This window comes from Lepisma saccharinum, chromosome 1, assembly GCF_977018435.1.
Source record: "Lepisma saccharinum chromosome 1, izLepSacc3.1, whole genome shotgun sequence".
Taxonomy (NCBI): domain Eukaryota; kingdom Metazoa; phylum Arthropoda; class Insecta; order Zygentoma; family Lepismatidae; genus Lepisma; species Lepisma saccharinum.
The window spans coordinates 81630992-81650345 of record NC_139229.1 but is presented as its reverse complement, the minus strand read 5'-3'; the positions used below and the strand labels follow the sequence as shown (position 1 = coordinate 81650345).

At 41.5% G+C, this 19354-nt stretch overlaps 1 protein-coding gene across 3 annotated transcripts in view; it reads left to right on the top strand.

Moving 5' to 3' along the window:
- Positions 1-19354, top strand: part of spg (dedicator of cytokinesis spg) — a 372699-nt gene that overhangs the window by 159377 nt on the left and 193968 nt on the right. For all 3 annotated transcript variants that reach the window (XM_083133592.1, XM_083133583.1, XM_083133601.1), the window contains exon 2: positions 3364-3447. In XM_083133592.1, coding sequence (XP_082989718.1) covers positions 3364-3447 — 84 coding nt within the window. The remainder of the gene's footprint in view (positions 1-3363; positions 3448-19354) is intronic.

Sequence of the window (19354 nt, the reverse complement as noted above, 5' to 3'; positions counted from 1 at the left end):
ATTAGGTATGTAAAAAAAACATTTTGAGTTAACATACTTGTAGAAGCAAACCGCCAATAAATATCTCAATTACTTCTCAAGTTATTAATTTTTCTTTTATTATACTTTTAAGCCGGACACCCTGTATATAGGCCTATGATCACCTTGGTGATAGGACTGAACAATACATCGAATATTGCGAAAAATGACGGGAAAATGCCGAAAATCTGGGAAAATAACATAAAATCTGAAAATTGGCAAAAAATGCAAAAAAAATATACTTTAAAATACCTTTTTTTGGGTTCTAGACGAAGTGTTATATTGTGTCTATTTAATGGGCATCGTATCCGAGATGTCAGAAAAATGATGACATTTCATCAACTTCCGCTCCCTACTTATATAACATGCGAATTATAGCCCATTTGCAACAGTAGACCACAAAAGGCAATGAAGTACAAGAATAAGTATTGCAGCTACCTAATGCGCTACGAAGCCAAAAGTCTCAGGTTCGAATTCTCATTCGTCGCGGAGGTGATGCATTCAAATGTCAAGCTCTCTTGTGCGCCCTGCACTGCATTTTGAGGACTAACGCAGCTCAGGGTCTGGATTCATAGGCAATATGGCCTGTGTTGTGTCCTGTCCACGTTCTTGTGTGTGTGTCTTTGTATCACCAATACTCTCATCTTCCCACTTAGACAAAAGTGAAGTAAAATAAAACAAATCAATAAATCGTTCGTTGCGATTAAACCAAGAGATAAAATGCGACGTAGAATATATAAAAAAAAGTTGAGATATAGAGAAGAGGAAATAGTATGAACTAACTACACCATTGATAAAAGCTTAGGCTACGTAAGTTCACCCAGCACACACAGATGGGAAAGACATCACACCGCCCCACAGATTACACTGACTGTGAATCCAGGCGCCAGAGCCTCGTTGGCGTTAAAGAATGCAGTTTCCAGAACGTACTTTGTGTGCCTTCCCAGAAAGCCACTGCTTACAGTCCCGCCTTGTATTACTGGTTGGTGGTTGTGGGTTTAGAAATGTATTAGGAAAATAGTAAAGTGTTTTTATTATCAAAATCATAAAGCTAATGCTAATGATTAGTACTGTGACAGAGATGTTTAAGAAATTATTTTTTCATATATGCTGATATTAGTTCGTCTCAGTGGTGCCCATCCCTCCCCCAAAGTCGTTCATCAAAATCCCCCCCAAAAGAATTGTTCATCATACCCCCTCCCACACACACACGCACAAATATATAGTTTGGATAAGCACACAATAATTGTTTTTGTTTGAATGTCGATAATTTAATTTAATTTTTTAAAAAATAAATTTTCGGAATACGAAAGCTGTAGGCGACGAAAACTGACAGTATTTTACAATTTCGAGCCGACTCGGAACTACCACAAAGAAAACATCAGACATTGTTTACCACTGGCCGAGATGCCAACAATCGATAGGCACATGACATTCGAAACCTTTCATTGCAGTTGAAATTAAAAGACTAAAGAAAGAAAAAAGTACGGCTCACTTTCATGCGTGTTAAAGGAAATATGGTATTCTTGCGGAAGTTGTTAAATCACGAAGCAGATACTGAACATCTAATAACCATAACTAAAAATCCATAACAAGTCAATCAAACGAAACGATCCCCCCATTTTTGTGTGAAGAGATATATATATATATATATCAACTATCAAATGTTGTCCCCCCAAAACAAAAATTCCAATGACGCAGGCCCCTGTGGACACCCCTGGACTCGTCTATAATGTAATTATTACGTTCCTTTGTTTACTATTAATGTGCAGAGACGATGAACTGATTAATGAAAAGTTGAATTTTTTTTTGTTGTTTCCAAAAAATATAAAAAATATTTTCGATTCTAATTCTTCTTGTTCTCAGGAACGTTTCTCTTCCATCCCCTCCTTGCCAGGGCGTCGGAGCAGGGGTGGAAGGAAAATTAACCCGAGATGTTCTTTTGTCTAACTGCCATGCTGACAGAAAAGTGGCGTCTCAGTTTCAGAAGAGCTGTTCCCGCCTCAAAGGGAAGAAAAAAGCGAGAGAGCGCCACTTTGACACACGGCGAGGGAGGCGCTGCTGAATATAAGAGAGCGGAGGTCTCGTCTGAAAGAGACATCCCGAAGACGTCGGAGAACTTGCTTCTGAAGAGATGGAAATGCTTCCTCCTTTTTGAAACCACGACAGCGCTGAGTGCTCGTTGTTCTTTTTGCGTTGACCACGAAGCCCGAAAGTTCTGTCCTGAGAAAAAAGATTTTTCGGAAGCTTGTTACTTGGAAGATACCATGTCCAGATATTATCAGAATAATTAAGTCAAGATGAAGAAGACTTAGATGGTCAGACCATGTGGCACGATTGGGAGGGGAAAGAAGATTTTACGAGATTGTTGTTGGGAAACCTGATGGTAAGAGACCTGTAGGAAGGCCAAGACGAAGATGGAGGGATAACGTTGAGATGGACCTAAAGCAAATCGGTAAGGATGGAGAAGATTGGATTGATCTTGGCCAGGATATGGACAGATGGAAGGCTTGTGTTTCTGCAGCCATAGTTGTTTGGAAGCAGTGATTTATCTACCCACCGCCATCAAAAATAACTTACCTTACACCCGCTCAAGGGGAAATTCTGAATAAAGCCCTGTGCGGAAACATAAGAGGTTAAACATAATAATCCATAAAATGATGATTTTAAATTATTTATTTATATTCTTTGCATTGTAGTGAAACTCTGAAATGTATTAGATAATATAACAAATAAGTTAACTTTTTCTGTTTTGAAAAATATTCCCTTTTTATGTGACGGTTTGGAAACTAAGTCTTCTAAATTTAACATACACGCACACACACTTGTGTCAACTTACTTGTTGCCATTTCTAAAAGGTAATTCAATGCGTGGAATATTTTTATTTTTGTATGAATGATTGGATTGCCGTTTGTTTGCTGGAAGCTTACTCAGCATTTGTGTGGATTTTTTTTTTTTTTTTGTAAACTGTGCTCGAAGTTGGGGGATAATGCGGGGCAATACCATTCCCAAATTAAGAAATTTTCGTAACAGCATCTCCCACTTACTTCAGTGCCTCCATGTTGATCCATACAAGCATCTGCTCCACCCATCCCCAAACTTAAAGGTAGGTGTGCATCAGGTCTGTTCCCTTATCTACTCGAGTGTACGGTAGAGTTGAGTCCTGCAGCCCTAGAATGTGGTCTCTTGTGGTTTCCTCTGAATGTTTTGATGTTACCTGCCAATTCTTTTGATTACACGCAGCTCAGCGTGTTTTGTACGCAGTAAGCATCCTCCCCTAGCTCGGATGTCCCATTGAACACTGCTTGTGAACGTGTAGTAATTTCTGTTTTCTTCTCTTTCCAGCTGTATACAACTGGCGTGGAGATGTGAGATACGGGTTGCCTCTGGAGATCGGAGAAACTGTGCAGATACTGGAAGAATGCGTTGGTAAGTAAAATAATTCCTTCTCAAGAGCAGGACGTGCATCTTTATTACAGTCCTGCATTGCTAACGAGTACTTTTTAAAAACCTTTTGTATGTCTCATTGGGTGTCAAGTGCAAGCGATACTGCATAATTAAGTTAAGCATAGTGTTTGGAATATAAGATCATCATTTCTTTAAGAAAACCCATCTATGGCGAGACTTCAACTTCAAGTAAGCGTTTTGAATAATTCACCCTATTTTTTCTAGCAGCTGCGTCTGTATTAGAGTCTTGGAAAAGGAGACTATACGTTTTCCCCGTAAAGGTGGTTTTACGTATTTATGCATTGGTTTAGTTTTTCGATTACAATTTTGAACCTTCACATCGGAAACGAATATTATTATTATTATGATCATCATCATCATCATCCATTGCATTGTGCCCTTTATAACATGTTGTTCTCAAATTTTCACGACTTTAAAAACCGAAGTGCATGCAGTAGAATACAATGAAATGAAGATTAAAATTGGTAAACGCTGTAAGTGCCACAATAATTCAAACACCGTTTTCCACATTAAACTGCGAAATGTGCCATGCTTTATAATGTGGTAAACGTGCAATGTGGCTGGTAGCCCTCTAAGTAGTTCGAAGGGCGTGTAAAGAGGTCACTAGTGTGCACGTTCTTACGGGCTGATGTGCTAAACGATGCGATTTCCCAACACTTTCGCTTTTGGCACTTACAACGTTTACCACTTTTAGTCCTCAAATATCATTTTATTTTGATGCAGGACTTTGTCGTTGTCTGCAGTTCTTCTCATTGTGTGGTGTCCTGTGCACATTTTTCTGTTCGCTTCTCCAAATTCCAAAGCCGTGTTTCTCTGGCGCTGGCTATATATAGATTTATGAACTGCCGTAATGTGTGCACGTGGAGGAATCCCTGGTCCACATGCTTGGCCTTCGTGACATGGGAAGGGTTGGTTTCTGCAGCGCCCTCCAGTTCACGCAGGAATCCATAACAGTCTAGTCCGACAACCTAGAGAGGGATATTTGAGGATTTGTCCTCTTTTCAGCAAATATTGTGTACTTTTATTAAACAATGTTTTTTTTTTTTTTAAAAAAAAAAAACAACAATTGCTTTGCCTATTTGCTTAAGCCTTCCTGATGGCGCAATGGTAACGTCGTCGCCTTGTAATCAATGGGTCCCGGATTCGAGACCACGAAGTAGTCCGGATCCTACTATAAACTGTAGGTCCAGTCTCGATTTGCCTATATTTGAATAAAGTGGACGTTCAAAACTCAACAACCTAAACCAGAGGACGCCATTTAAGGGCACGAGGAACTGTTTCAATATCCAGCCAGACGAAAGGACCCTAACTGCTCCTCCTCCACCAACCTTTCCCAGCGGCGAGCTGGTGAAACAGAGGTCTGGGGGCTGGATGGTCGTTGGAGGGGGATACAAATTAGCATTACGCTTATGGGAGTATTGTTTTACTTGTTCTTCCGATGGTGTAGAAAAACACTTGAACGGAAAGAAGACACGTTGAAGATTTTATTGGTCGTCGGAAAATTCGAAGCTTCCCAAGTTAGTCGAAACTTGGAACTCCGTAAGGACAAAATGGAATTCTGAAAATGTTTATTTATCAGATTTTTCAAATATCGTGTAACATGAGAAGAAATTCATACTCTCTTGCGCAGCCATTTTTTTTTCAGTAGCAGTGCCCATTCCGACTATATTGAAATAAATGCACACCTCGTGTAAAACTCTCACTCTTCGCCTTAAGAAACAGGTAACACACATCCAGTTCATTCTATTCATTGAATTTTTGCTTGCCATTAGCTTGTAAGGTTACGTTCATTATGTGAGTTTCATTTTGTCTGTATTACGTCTGTGCTTATTATAACTCTTATTATCTTGTAATCAAATTCCCGTTTTCACTATTATTATTATTAAGTGTAAATTTTAGATTTAAATGCTCCTAGTATATATTACATCATTCAGATTTCTTGTTAATTATCTTAATTGGGCATGCACCTTTCGATCGATTGATTGATCGATTGAATTAGGTGAAATCGCTTTTCTACCACTTTTGGCTAATCGCGAGGATGATGATAAGTGATGCTATAATGAAATTGAACATGAAGCGGCGATGTAGATGACAATGAAAACATCCACAACCAGTGGTGTGCCTAGGTATTTTTAAAGGGTAGGGTTACGTGTACATTTTTTAGCACCCAGTCCTCGTTTTGCATATTTTCCTGTCTTTGACGTTCTTTTTATTTTAATAATGGGCCAAAAAGTGTGGGTTGGGGTATGTCCCCCATCAACCTCCTTGGGCACGCCACTGTCCGCGACCATGGGCGTCCGCAGGATTTTTTACAGGAAGGTGCAAGCAAGGTAATTTTTTTCGAGGATGGGGCAAAGGAGACATATTTTCCCCATAAAAGTGATGCCCCCTCAAAAGACACTGTTTCAGTCTGAAATTATGTGTGAATTATATAATTTTTAGGTGGACATTAATTTTCCAGGGGGGAGGGGCGTGGCACCCCCTTCCGGACGTCCATGTTCACGACCTACCTGGAATTTTATACTAGGACTCCTCGCTTCGCAACACATTATGCTATTCACAAGCCCATGTAGGCTGGCAGAAAGTTCAAGAGTTTTGAAACTTCGTACGTAGAGGCTTCATCCAAAGGCTCTTGTGAGAAAGTGTGGTCAACATTCGTGAAAAACTTAGAAAACTTTCGGCCTACCATGCAAAGTACAGCATCAGCATCACGAGTGTGCGGTTTATTCTGCAATGAAGACCCGGTGAGCTGACCCAAGCTGGTTTTAATGAGCGTTTAATTAAACTGGGTTACCCTGTGAACCAGCCAAGGTTTGGGGGAAATGTAAGAACGCCGTGCTGTTATGCAACACGCCGAGCGCCTGTGATCTGCTGGGTTGCATCACCCTCTTGTGAACAAAACGTTCTTTGAGTGTCCTCAAGGTTTGATTCATTTGGTTTATTTTACTTCGCTTTTCTGCCACTTTTGGCTAATCGCGAAGATGTGGATGAGTGATGATATGATGAAATCTATGAAGGGACACCCATTCGAACCCGGGATCCCTGTCGTTGTAGCTCGCTGTGATAAAGCACTCCGCCGCGGAGATGGCCATTTTATCAAGAGAATGTGTGTGAAAAGAGGTGAGACCAGCTGACGAAGTTGTACAGGGTGGGAAATAACCTTTTGCTAGGGGTCTGCAGGAAAAAGTAACAACAATTAAGAAATTATGGTAATACCAAATGTTTACTACGACAATTGTGGTTACAAAAACAAAATTAAAAGTTAGTTCACGACAAAGCACTTTGCTTCAAGGCAAATGTTAAAACCAAGACCTTCTTCGGCGAAGTGGCATTGACTTCTTCAGCAGTTCTGAATGGCCGGGTGCATCACCGGACCTGAATGCAGCGGAGCACTTTGGGGCTATTCTGAAGGACGCAGTTGAGTCCTTGATGATAGTAGAACGCGGAGCGGACCGCTATTCCCGGCCAACACTCCTTGCACATCTGGAACAAGTCCTCCGTGACATGGAATGGAATACGAACTGTTTGCGATTCTTCTGAGCTCCTACCCTGATCGTCTTTGTGCTGTGAGAGAAGCAAACGGCGGACATACTAACTTTTAATTTTGTTTTTGTAACCACAATTGTCGCAGTAAACAGTTGGTATTACCATAATTTCTTAATTGTTGTTACTTTTTACTGTGGACCCCTAGCAAAAGGTTATTTCCCACCCTGTAGTACGTATTTATATTATTGTTACTCAATTTTCTGCCACTTTGTTCTCATCGCGACGATGGGGATGAAAGGTGATTCGATTAAATTGGTGAAGGGACACGCACAACGCATGGACGTCCGGAGTCCAAAAGAGGGGCAATGGGAGGGGCATGAACCTCTCTTCCGAAAAATGAACGTCCACCTAAAAATTATTATTTCACAAATAATTTGATTTCAGCAAAGTAATTTATGTTAATTATTTATTATAAGTGCGTTGAAGGAACATTATAGTTTCATTGTTTGAGAGGGGATCGCTATTATGGGGGAAAGTATGCCTTCCCGGAAAAAATTACCCTACTTGCCCCTCCCTGGAAAAAATCCTGCGGACGGTCCATGCGCACAAGAGTCCCGGGTTCAAATGCCGAGGGGTGTAAGGGGTGGGTGGTCCTTTCTTAAGACACACAAATGCCAACCTACCTTCCACGCAGTACACCCTGGAGTGCATTTTACAGACTAACGAGGCTATGGCGTCTGGACTCACAGCCAGTATAATCCTCTCTGTCGTCCATATATGTTTGTGATATTGCCTTCATCCATTTCATCATCATTCATCTTCGCAATTAGCTAAAAGTGGCAGAAAAGAAAAGTAAGATAAAGTAAATGAGTCTGTGAATCGAGAATTTTCGTCTTGATTTTTCGCTTTCGTCTCGATATCTCCTTGAAATGTGCGTGGATTGGCATCATAACAGACGCACACCTCGCTGCGCAAGAAAGATCTCTTCTGATTGGCCCACGTGCTGCCGCAGCAGGAGATTCAAGTCACACACGCAAGGCGTTTCTTAAAGAAAAACATTACGGACGGGAATAACCCGTACTCTGTTATTCCGCATTAGTTTGAATAAGCCATGAACTCGTAATAAAGCGCATTTCAAATGACAACAATTACATACTTCCTTACGGGGCTTTCCGGTGCTTTGGTCACGTCATTTTCAACTCAACCCATTCCCTCTGTTTCCGAAGTCAGTGTATTTGATCGAAATCAGAGTCTAGTAGTGTTCTTATAAGACTTATTTGCATGAAAGTCGCTTGCTAAAATTCATAAAGTAGAACCTAAATCAACCTTTTGAAAAGTTACTAGCAAACCGATATATCAAGCTTAGAATGAAAAGAACGTTTTTGAGTCCACTTTATGTGTAACTAGATTAAGCGGTATTGTACTTACAGTTTAAAGTGGTATCCAAAACACTATGAGCCTCCATCGGCTATCGAACCCGGAACCCCTTGATTTCAAGGCGGCGACACTGTTACTACGTCATCGGCGAGGTCCTAAAAGAAACAATATTTCTGGTTCTAAGTAGAGAGAAAGGTAAATTTATACGTGCATATAGCACCGTAGGGGCCCACACATTCTCGATCTCGGAAATTTTGGAGGTGATGTGATCAGCACCACGCTTCGGCCGCCTTTCACCACCAAGGATGCCCCCCAGGTACCCATTGATTTGAGGCTGGGTGAGCCCAAAAGCCGCCTTATGCGGGGACAAGGCCGGAAAATTTCCGGCCTTAGATCACCCATCTCTGGTCTCGCATGGCAGTCAGACGCCCTACCGATTTTTTTATTTTTTTATTATTTTTATACATAATTAAAGGAAGACTTTTAAACGGTCGCCTTCCCCACAGATCATAGTCATATCAATTGATCACTTTTTCATTCAGGACAGACGAACACAAACATCCATGTCTTAACCAGGATTCGAACCCGTGACCCCTGCCGTCGTAGCGCGCTGTGCTAACTACTTCGCAACGAAGGTCGACCATCGACCAGACCACAGCGGCTTTAAAGGAAAAGGTACTGCCATCATTATGAATGAATTTTGGAACCTTGTTGTTATTGGGAAATTGTCAGGGAAACGATCACGGGTGTTTCTCAGTTATACAAACGCGACCGTTTGCTCGTTGGCTGAAACCAACCGCAAATCAGAGTTTCCCCTAGGGTTGTTACAATCCGAAACAAACAAGCGGATTCCTCTTGAAACTCACCCCGAGCTCCGTTCCGGCGTGGAATCCGCCCAAGTTCCTCTCGCAACTTCTTGAGTGGATTAGGCCGTCGGTTTCCGGGCAGGCCCCGTGCGATGCTTAGCTGATGGAGGCGGCTTCCTGGAGATTCTTTTGTATCGTGCGACACGGAGAAAGGCTCCGATGAATCGGCGTGCAAATTCAATTAGAACTACAAAAGCAGATTCTCCGAAGGAACCTTTCGCAGGGGCAACTCTCGGTTGTCTTGCGAGCATTGTTTTCCAATAAAAATTGCTAGTTTGCTTTACCCAGAAGGCAAGAAATCATCTTGCAAGAGAAGGAATTGTCAATGTTGCTTTTCTCAAAGGACACCACTTTCCAACTGATTTGTGCTTTTAGAGTTATATATTACATACAACGAATTTAGTTAGGGCCTCCCCGATGGCTTAGTGGTGAGTCAAACTACTTCACGCGCTTGGCTATACCTATTAATACTAATAGGTTTAGTAGTCGGCCAAGAGTCACTGTTATAATATCATAGCTTGCAGTGATATGGACATTATATGTGTTCTGGGTGTTGCGTAGGTACACCCAACAGCAAAAGAAACAGTAAGGGAATTGTCCACCACCATTGATTGATTGAGTTGCTGTTTTAAGTCCACTTTATGCACAGTAAGGCTAAGCGGGACTGGACCTACAGTTTAAAGTGCGGTCCAAACCACTATGTGCCTCCACCGGGTATGGTACACGCGAGCCCTTAATTACAAGACGACGACGCTACCACTACGCCCTGTCCACCACCATTTTCATTCATTTTGTTCTCCACACTGTGATGACAATGAATTGAAATAAAGTCGTCAGGAAATAGAGGCCAACACCTGCTTCGAATCAACAAAATTCAATTTCTTTAAACAACGCAGAATATGGAATAAAAATTAATGAAAATAGCGATGGACAATTTGTCTACTATTTCCTTTGCCGTTGACTGTACGTATGGTTCAGTTGAAATTTCTTGTTCGTTTATTATGATTGATTGAATGAAGTGAAATTGTGGATGCTTCAACACTTAGGTTATTTGTACGCGTCACATATTATACGGCGCAAAGCGCCTAAAATCAACGCGTTTCTCTCCGAATACTAAAATCTCCTTAGCCATATTGAGAGCTTTGGCTGTATAGGGACACTCCGTGAATACAAGGACAACACACACAGCCCTACAAAAGATTATACTGGCTGTAGGTCAAACGCTAGAGCCTCGTTGGACTGCGGAAATGCAGTCTACGGAGATCGTCCTCGTGGAAACAAGTTTGACACGTGACAATTGATTGATTGATTTAGTTTATTTTACTTCGCGTTTTGTGCCTCTTGGCTAATTTGCGAAGATGGGGATGAGTGATGAAATTGATGAATGGATACTCACAAACAACCAATCCCGAGCGAGATTGGAACCCGGGACCGTTGGCGTCGCAGCGCGATGTGCTAACCACTCGGCCACAGAGTCCGGCGACACGTGAATTATGTTCAGAGGTTACCCACTTATTATATAATAGAACAAAGTCAACCAGTTTAAAGGCAAAGTTTGAATTTTTTTTTTTAAAACCCGCATTAGGCACAGATAGGCTGATTGGGAGTGGGCCTACAGTTTAAAGTGAGATGCGAACCACCATGTGCCTCCATGCGTTATCTACAACTCGGGGCTCCTTGATTACAAGGCTACGACGTTACCACTACGCTATCTGAAGCCTTGCAAAGAAAAGTAAAGTTACTTGTATCTCGTTCCTTTCCTGAGTAACTGCTTGAACCCTGGTGCTACCATAACTAGCCGACGGCTGGTGCGGTTGTTCCCCAAGGAAGAGGCGAGCTTTGTTGTGGCTCGTGTTGCGTTTCCTCCAGCGAAAGTGGAAATCCAAGGCTTGTATCCCTCAGAGAGCTGTTTCCGATGACCCGGTTCCTGGGTGGCTCTCGTCTGAAGCCACGGAGCATCTGGCAGTGAGCAGGCGAGGTTTCGAATCCCGCTTTGTACCTGTCTCTCTTCATTTGCAGTGGTTGCGGTGCAAACGGCGCTCGTTTGCAACCCAGAGGGGTTGGTTGGTTGTCAATCAACCATGGCCGTCCGTTCAGAGTCGGAATAAGCTCTATTTAAGGGGGGGGCAGGGGCTTCGAACCCCCCTCGAAAGACTTACCAAGTACGGAAATTAATTATGAATTATACTTTTTTTAGTATTTTTTGTACAATAGAAGATTATTTATATCCGCCAGACTTATTAAAAAAAGGCAAGGATTATATTGGGATTATGCAGTTGTGGAAAGGCAGTATCAAAGAAGATTTATGCACACTGCTACTTCTAATAATATGCATAAAATATTAATCAGGAATCACTACTTGCCTTGTTGATTAAATATGTGCAGTTATTTATTAATTATAATAATTACAAAATTTACCATCATTAATAACAATAAATAACAATTATTGGATGAGTGTCGGACACATATTTTTCCATTCACTAAAACAAAAGCCGTAACAATTTTTCATTAATGGTTTTTGTTTACAGAGGTTCAGTTGTTTATTAATTACAATAATTATCATCATTACCATCCAATTGTACACTCTCACTGGCACGAGTGTCTCCAATGACACACAATCAAAGATGGCGCTCGATACGCCCACTTAGGGCATTTTGCCTCCTATTTGCACTGCATTTATCTTTTTATGAACGAAAGTAATACAGAAATGTGAACAACGTAGGGAAAAAAGTAATTTTTAATTTTTTTATAAAAATTTTCTGTCGAAAAATCGATTTTTTTTAGGAATGCTGCACCAAAGGGGGTTCAATCCCGCCCTTGGGTACGCCACTGCCTTTAATCTATGAATCAATTTGCTCGAACGTGTTGTCTTACTGGAGATTCAGCCACGGACAATGACATTTTCAAACCTTACAGCAAGACCCCTATAAAGTCCCATCCATTTTACTACTTAAACCATAAACCGTAATTATAAGCCTTCCGCAGTGGCTTAATTAGGGTTGAACGTTCGACTTGAATGACGAACTTAGAGCGACCAATAACCGAGCAGAAGACGGTTAACAGCTTAACGAGCGGGCCGCATCCTGATAGTGCGGAACCCGAGGAGCTCTTGATTGAGGAAGCGCCTCCCCACCAAAGGTCAAACCGCGCGCTTTGTTGTTGCCCTGGAGTGGGCGTGTCGCCAGGATCTTCTGCGTTTTCATCTGGTTCATTGGCTAGCGTCATTTCGTTCAACGGGTTCGTTGTTTGTGTACAATTTTAAGTGAAAAATGCAGTGTTCTACTGACGAACATTTTTTCGATGTGGTGGTCAGGCATGAATTAAAAGTTCATGATATTGTAATCACATCGAATTAATGTAATACTAATTACAATATTAAATTAATTGTTATTCTATTGTTATTATTACATGAATGGGTCCTCCTCCGTGGCCGTGCGGTCTAAGGCGCTGTGTTTGCGCTCCAACTGCGAGACGTCATGGGTTCGAGTCCGCCTGGGTTCAGTCTCTGGGTTCTCGGCCTGTGTATAGGACCGGTGGCAACCCACCGTCGTGAGGAAATTGGGGGCCTACGAGGGAGTAGCGTAACCTGGTCTCGGAAATCTCCAATAACGGAGAGATCTTCCATAGGTAGGATTGTGGGAGGGAGACTGGCAGTCGGGAGATCGGCCTAGGCCCTTCAAGGGCTGTCGAGCCATGGGTTATTATTTTTTTTAAGTAAAAATACTTTATAATAAGATATAACAGCACGTATTCATTACGGGTAGTTAATATCGCCAACATTGTGTGGAACTGTTCTGTTGAAAGGATTTTAATATTTAATAGATAAAAAAATGAATAATTATTGAATAATAGAAAATGATCCAGTTGACGAATATTAATGTTCCTTATTAGTATTTTATGCATATTATTATAAGTAGTAGTGTGCATAAATCTTTGGTACTGTCATTCAAAGCAGTACGATCCCAATATAATTTTTGCCTTCCAATAGGTTTGGCGGAAAATAAATAACCATCGATTTACAACAAATGCTAAACCACTATTTTCATTATTTAATTTTAGTTCTTGTTTTAAGTCTTGGGAAAGGGGGGCAGAGGCAGACGCCCTGAACCCCCCCCCCCCCCAAATACGTCATTGGTCACTATGAGTGAGGAGAATCGTCAGTTTGATGGTACAGTTTCATGTGCAGAAAGTGTCAAAGTGGCCGACGACATGTCTGGAGAAAATCCTGTACTCTGACGAGACAAGCGCATAGTTTATTTTGTGTTGCTCTTTCTCGTCTAAATAATCGCCGACCTCCGTGACGGAGTGGTTAGCATATAGAGCGACCACAGGAAAAGAGCCTTCGACGAAAAGTATCCGCGCAGCTTTCCCTTCTTCCGTTCAGCTCGGTCCATAGGGAAGCATGCTCCGCTCTGCCCCTACGCAGGAGTACGGTGCGGGTCTGCGCAGGCTTTTTTGCACGTGGTTCCACAACAGCTACGACACCAGCGGTCCCGGGTTCGAATCCAGGCTTGGGTGTTCTTTGTGAGCGTCCCTTCATCATATCAACACTCATCTCCGATAATAGGCAAATGTGGAGAAAAACAAAGTAAAATAACAAAACGAAAAAACAAAGTAAAATAACAAAACGAAATCGTCTAAGAAATCATAGCGATCAAACTTGAGGTTAAAAGAGCGAAGTGTAAAGAAGGAAACAGTAAAATTCTAACTGGAAACAACTTTTTCTAAATTTTTCGACGATGATGTTACCATTAATCCTAGGGTTTCTTGTGGCTGGAGATAAGAACATCTGACGCCCACAAGCAATGTTGTCGTTCAGAAAACTTTCCTTGTTCCAACACGCATAAAAGACCCGTTGAACAAAGTGGGACATTCCTCGTCTGCAGAAAGTGGCCCTTTTATCTGGACGCCCTGCCTTTCAGCCCGAGATTAAATTCCTCAGCCTCCCGACAGGCTCTGGGCGAAGAATTGCTTCCCGTCAGCAGCCCTTCAGAATTTCAACTTCCAACGTCCGTTTCTTCTCCGAATTCTCAACTGCATTTCCAATTCCATCGGTTCTCAGATACTTTACCTGCGTCGTGCTTGGATTTCAGTTTCAGTTGCGCAGTTGTAATCGAGGATGGATCTTTTTCATCTTTATCCAGTATTGTTCCGTTCTTTTCCCCCATAATGTAATGAAATGGTCAGACTATTTTTCACCGTAAAAAAAGTTACCGTGAAATTTACAATACTTTACCGTTAAAACATAACATAACCCGTAGCGCAACAGCCCGGGCCTTCCTGCTGACTGCCGCCCACACACCCGCCTGATCCTACTCACTCATTCACTCACCCGAGGAGGAAAATCATCCAACCAGTTATGGACTGACGTGTGGTCGGCACGACGAACCCCCAGTCTTTTTATATATATAGGTTTTCACGACCGGGTTACGCTATTCGTTCGCAGTTCCCACATTTCCGCAATGGTGGGTGGCCACCTGTCCCATACACAGGCCGAAATCTCGGAGAAAAGTTGTTACTCTTCTCCCAGGAGACTCCAACCTGCGGGCGTCCCGTAGCTGGAGTCCCAAAGCATAACGCCCGGCCACAGGGCGGGACGTTAAAATATAACGCGCTGTAAAAAGTTAACTGAAAAATGGCGCTATGATACCGTCAATTTTCGCTGCCATTCAACAACCGTTTAAAAACGAACGTGACCGTTTTTAAAGTATTAGCTAACGGCCATGACATAATTGCCCTAATTAATGTAATTTGAATGATTCAGTTTTAACCAATATCTTTATGCTGTAAGCAAGTGTAATTTATAACAATTATTTATCTTTATGCATGAAAAATATTCTAATTGAAATTTAAAAAAAAAAAATTGGATACCGTTTTCATAAATTAACAGGCAGGCTGTTTAAATTTTAACGGTAGAATATTTTAAATTTTACGGTAACTTTTAACAGTACATGTATGTTTCTAATATTTCATCTTATCGCTTTTCATCCTCATTTTCGCGAGTATCCAAAAGTGGCAGAAAAGCAAACTAAAATAGAACAATATAATACAACGAAGCAAGATTTGTATCCAAGGATTTCAAACTTTAGCGTTAGCTGCCACTCGTAAACCAACCTTAAGAAACAAATGCAATCTTTCGAAACGAAACTACACGACAGTCGCTCGGACTGGCCTGTTTTGTCAGTATCGTGCATCGTACTGTTGAGTTTGTTTTTAAGTTCATTTTATGCACAGATATGCTAATCGGGACTTGACGTACAGTTTAAAGTGGAATCCGAAGCGCTATGTGCCTCCACCGACTGACGAACCGGGACCCCTTGATTACAAGGCCATCGCCGTCCTGGTTTTGCATCCGCAGTTAAAGTGTTTTTTGTTTTTTTTTTCCAAGCGAGATGTACCCGTGTCGCTAGTCGCTTGCCACTTCGTTTTGAAACTCGCGTGTCGTTTCGTTCTGAAAGCTCCCTTACGCGTACCTGTTAAAATATGCGTGACGACAGTGGGTTTTGATATATGCAAGTGAAGTTGCAAGAGAATTTTAAGCATAGTGATCTCTTTTTAGTTTAAGTTGGTAGATTTAAAATGTCAAGCGAAATTAACAACCCTCAAAAAATGTATAGCTCCTATAAAGTCTCGACAGTTTTCTCAGTTGGAAAAGCGAAACCTGCGGATGAGGTCCTCAGGCCATGATTCCTCTCGATTTCCCCGCCCTCTGGACAGACGCCCTGCAGCTTTGCTGGCGAATCAATTACGCCTGGACAAAAGAACAAAGGAATTGCTGACTTGAGCCGAGATACATATTTCGCACACGATATGAATAATTCACCGCCAGCTGCTTTTTATTTACTGTCTTACGCCGCCGTGATCCGACTCATGAAGTTACGAGTTATCTCGGTAGATGGCAGCACCGATTCACGCTTCGTGATTTTTCGGCTGACATTTACCGCCATCTATTGGCAAACTGTTGTAGCTTGTCCAAGGTTGGGAATGCTCTCGTTGATTATGAAAATCAAAGATAAGCGCTAACACGCTCTAGGTGGTTAAGATATCAAAACAACTGTCCTACCTAAAGAAATTAACTGGATTATTTATTAAATAGTAAAAATGATTGTTAGGTCCAGCAGACAAAAAGTAAGCAGTAGGGCTTACTAAAGCAGAACCACTAAAGTAAATTCAGGATTCAAGTGAACAGATGTTGCTGAAGCAGTTTAGTCGCTGGATGACCCACATCTATTTAATTTATGAGGGTGAAGAGGTCAAATTAGCATGTTATCAATTATCTTGTTTCTGTTTGGTAACTGTAGCAATATGCTAGCTGACGTGCTCGTTTTTAACATATCAATTTCTTTCTCTATTTTTATGCAAGTGGCAAGTGTAGAATAAATTACATCGGAGAACTGAAGACGTATTAGGTTGATAAAGAATATATTGCGTAGAACAGAGCGGGAATTAAACGTGAATTCTGAGTAAGAGCTGTTTATTAGCGACGAAACAGTCATGAACACGTTTACGTTTACATCGTAGTTGTTCGTGTACAAAATCAGTGTAAATGAAAGGGCGCAATCATTTCGAGGGGGCTCCAACCAAGTCTCTCAATAATAATAAAAAAGGTAAAGTGTTCCCCTGTGCATAGCACCACGCCATGAAGGCGTATAGGGGGTGTGGGGGTAACGCCCCACACTTTCTTGATCCGGTCGTGAGTGGGGGTAATGTGAACAGCATCACGCCCCTAACCGCCTTTACCCCCCGGGGTTTCCCCCAGGTACCCATGTTATTCGACGCTGGGTGGGCGCCGGGGCCGCTTTCACCGTTAGAAAAGTTCCCGGAATAATAATACAATAATTATATTTAATTACATTTAAATTATAATAATTAAATATTTAAATTAATTAATATTGTATTGTTAATTGTTATTATTACATGAATAGGTAAAAGATAGTAAAATAATATAAATATTACAGCACGTATTCATTGCCTAGCTTACATGTACTTAAGATCGCCCTGGCAAGGTAATTAATGTCAAATAGATAAAGTATTGAATATTTATTGAATAACAAAAAAGGATTAGAGTCAAGGTTAATATTTTATGCATATTATCATAAGTTAAGTAGTATGCATAAATCTTTAATACTGTCTGTCCTTCAAAGCCGTATGATCCCAATTCCTTGTCTTCCAACAAGTTCAGACGAAATTAATAACCAACGATTATATAGCAATGGAATTATTACGTTAGGTCGTTTGCCGGCCTAACAGCTTGGCTACGAGAGGGGTTTAAGCGTGAGAAGGGGGAATAATTAATGCTCCTTTCTCCTTCACCTATTTATTATGCACAGACAGAACAGGTAAGGGGGGTGAACACGCCTGAGCCGGGTTTGAAGTACTAAACAATGATACTTAAATTACTAGTGTCATCACTGTACCTTATCTGGTCAGTCGACTTGGCCGCGTCGGCGCCGTGTGGTCCGTTGACGGTGTGTACTTTGGGCAGTGTACTTTGGGCACTGCCCAACCTTTGCACGGACACACTCCACGAGTCGCACCACTTAGACTAAGCTTCCGACTCTCTCGGCACTAACTTCTGACTCTCCCGGCGACCTCTCGTTACCGGGGACTTGGCTGGTGTTTGCTGATTTAGCATTTAATGCAGGCTCGTGACAGAATGATCAATTTTTGTAGTCGCAGAACGGGCTTTGGTTGCCCAGACCTGCAAGAAGAGAAAGAAGGACCTGGACGTACAGTTTAAAGTGAGATCCGAACTAGGGATGGCCAAACGGATCCGGATCCGAAAAATCCGGATCCGGATCCAAAAGTTACGGATCTGGATCCGGGTCTGAAAGTTTCGGATCTGGATCCGGATCCGAAAGTTCCGGATCTGGATCGGGATCCGAGAGTTCCGGATCTGGATCCGGATCCGAGAGTTTCGTATCTCAATCCCATTATAATATTACCACACCTTAAGAGGTATTATGATCTTCGATTACAAAGAAATTTTTCATTAGTTATTCCTACAAGATTTTTTTTCAAGTGTTGTTCCTAAAATACTTTAATACGCATCGGCTAACACCCTCGTGCACAAAAATAATCTTACTTGTTTAACATAAAATGTCAGAGGTGATTTTGTAAATGCCATTGAAACGAATATGTATTCATTCGAATGTATTGGAAATGAAAACATACATAAATGTGAGACATTCAATTCCAGGATCAAACCTTTAACACATTACACAAGATAGAAATGTTATACAAAAATTATACAATTGTTCTACAATTGTAATTTTACAAATTAAAATAAAACATTATAATATATGCAGTGTTATATAATTACAAAGTGTAAGACTAACAAGGGAGGTTATCTAAGTGTCCCCCTCCGATTTCCATAAAACTTGGCAGGCGAATAGTGGGACCCAAAGGACGAAATACGTGTTTTTTTGTTTCAGCTAAAAAACGGTTTTAGGGGGCAAAACCCCCTCATATGTCAAGGTGAGGACAAATTGAAGTGAGGATCTGACCCCTGTGTCCCCCTCCGATTTCCATGATACTTGGCAGGTGTGTGTATAAACGGGCCCAAAGAAAGAAATACGTGTTTTTTTGTTTGTTTGTTTTTTTGCTTCAGCTAAAAAACTGTTTTAGGGAGCAAAATCCCCTCAAATGTCAAGATGAGGAGGACAAATTGAAGTGAGGATCTGACCCCTGTGTCCCTCCGATTTCCATGAAACTTGGCAGGCGAATAGTGGGACCCAAAGGACGAAATACGTGTTTTTTTGTTTCAGCTAAAAAACGTTTTTAGGGAGCAAAATCCCCTCAAATGTCAAGATGAGGAGGACAAATTGAAGTGAGGATCTGACCCCTGTGTCCCTCCGATTTCCATGAAACTTGGCAGGCGAATAGTGGGACCCAAAGGACGAAATACGTGTTTTTTTGTTTCAGCTAAAAAACGTTTTTAGGGGGCAAAACCCCCTCAAATGTCAAGATGAGGACAAATTGAAGTGAGGATCTGACCCCTGTGTCCCCCTCCGATTTCCATGATACTTGGCAGGTGTGTGTATAAACGGGCCCAAAGAAAGAAATACGTGTTTTTTTTTTTTGCTTCAGCTAAAAAACTGTTTTAGGGGCAAAACCCCCTCAAATGTCAAGATGAGGAG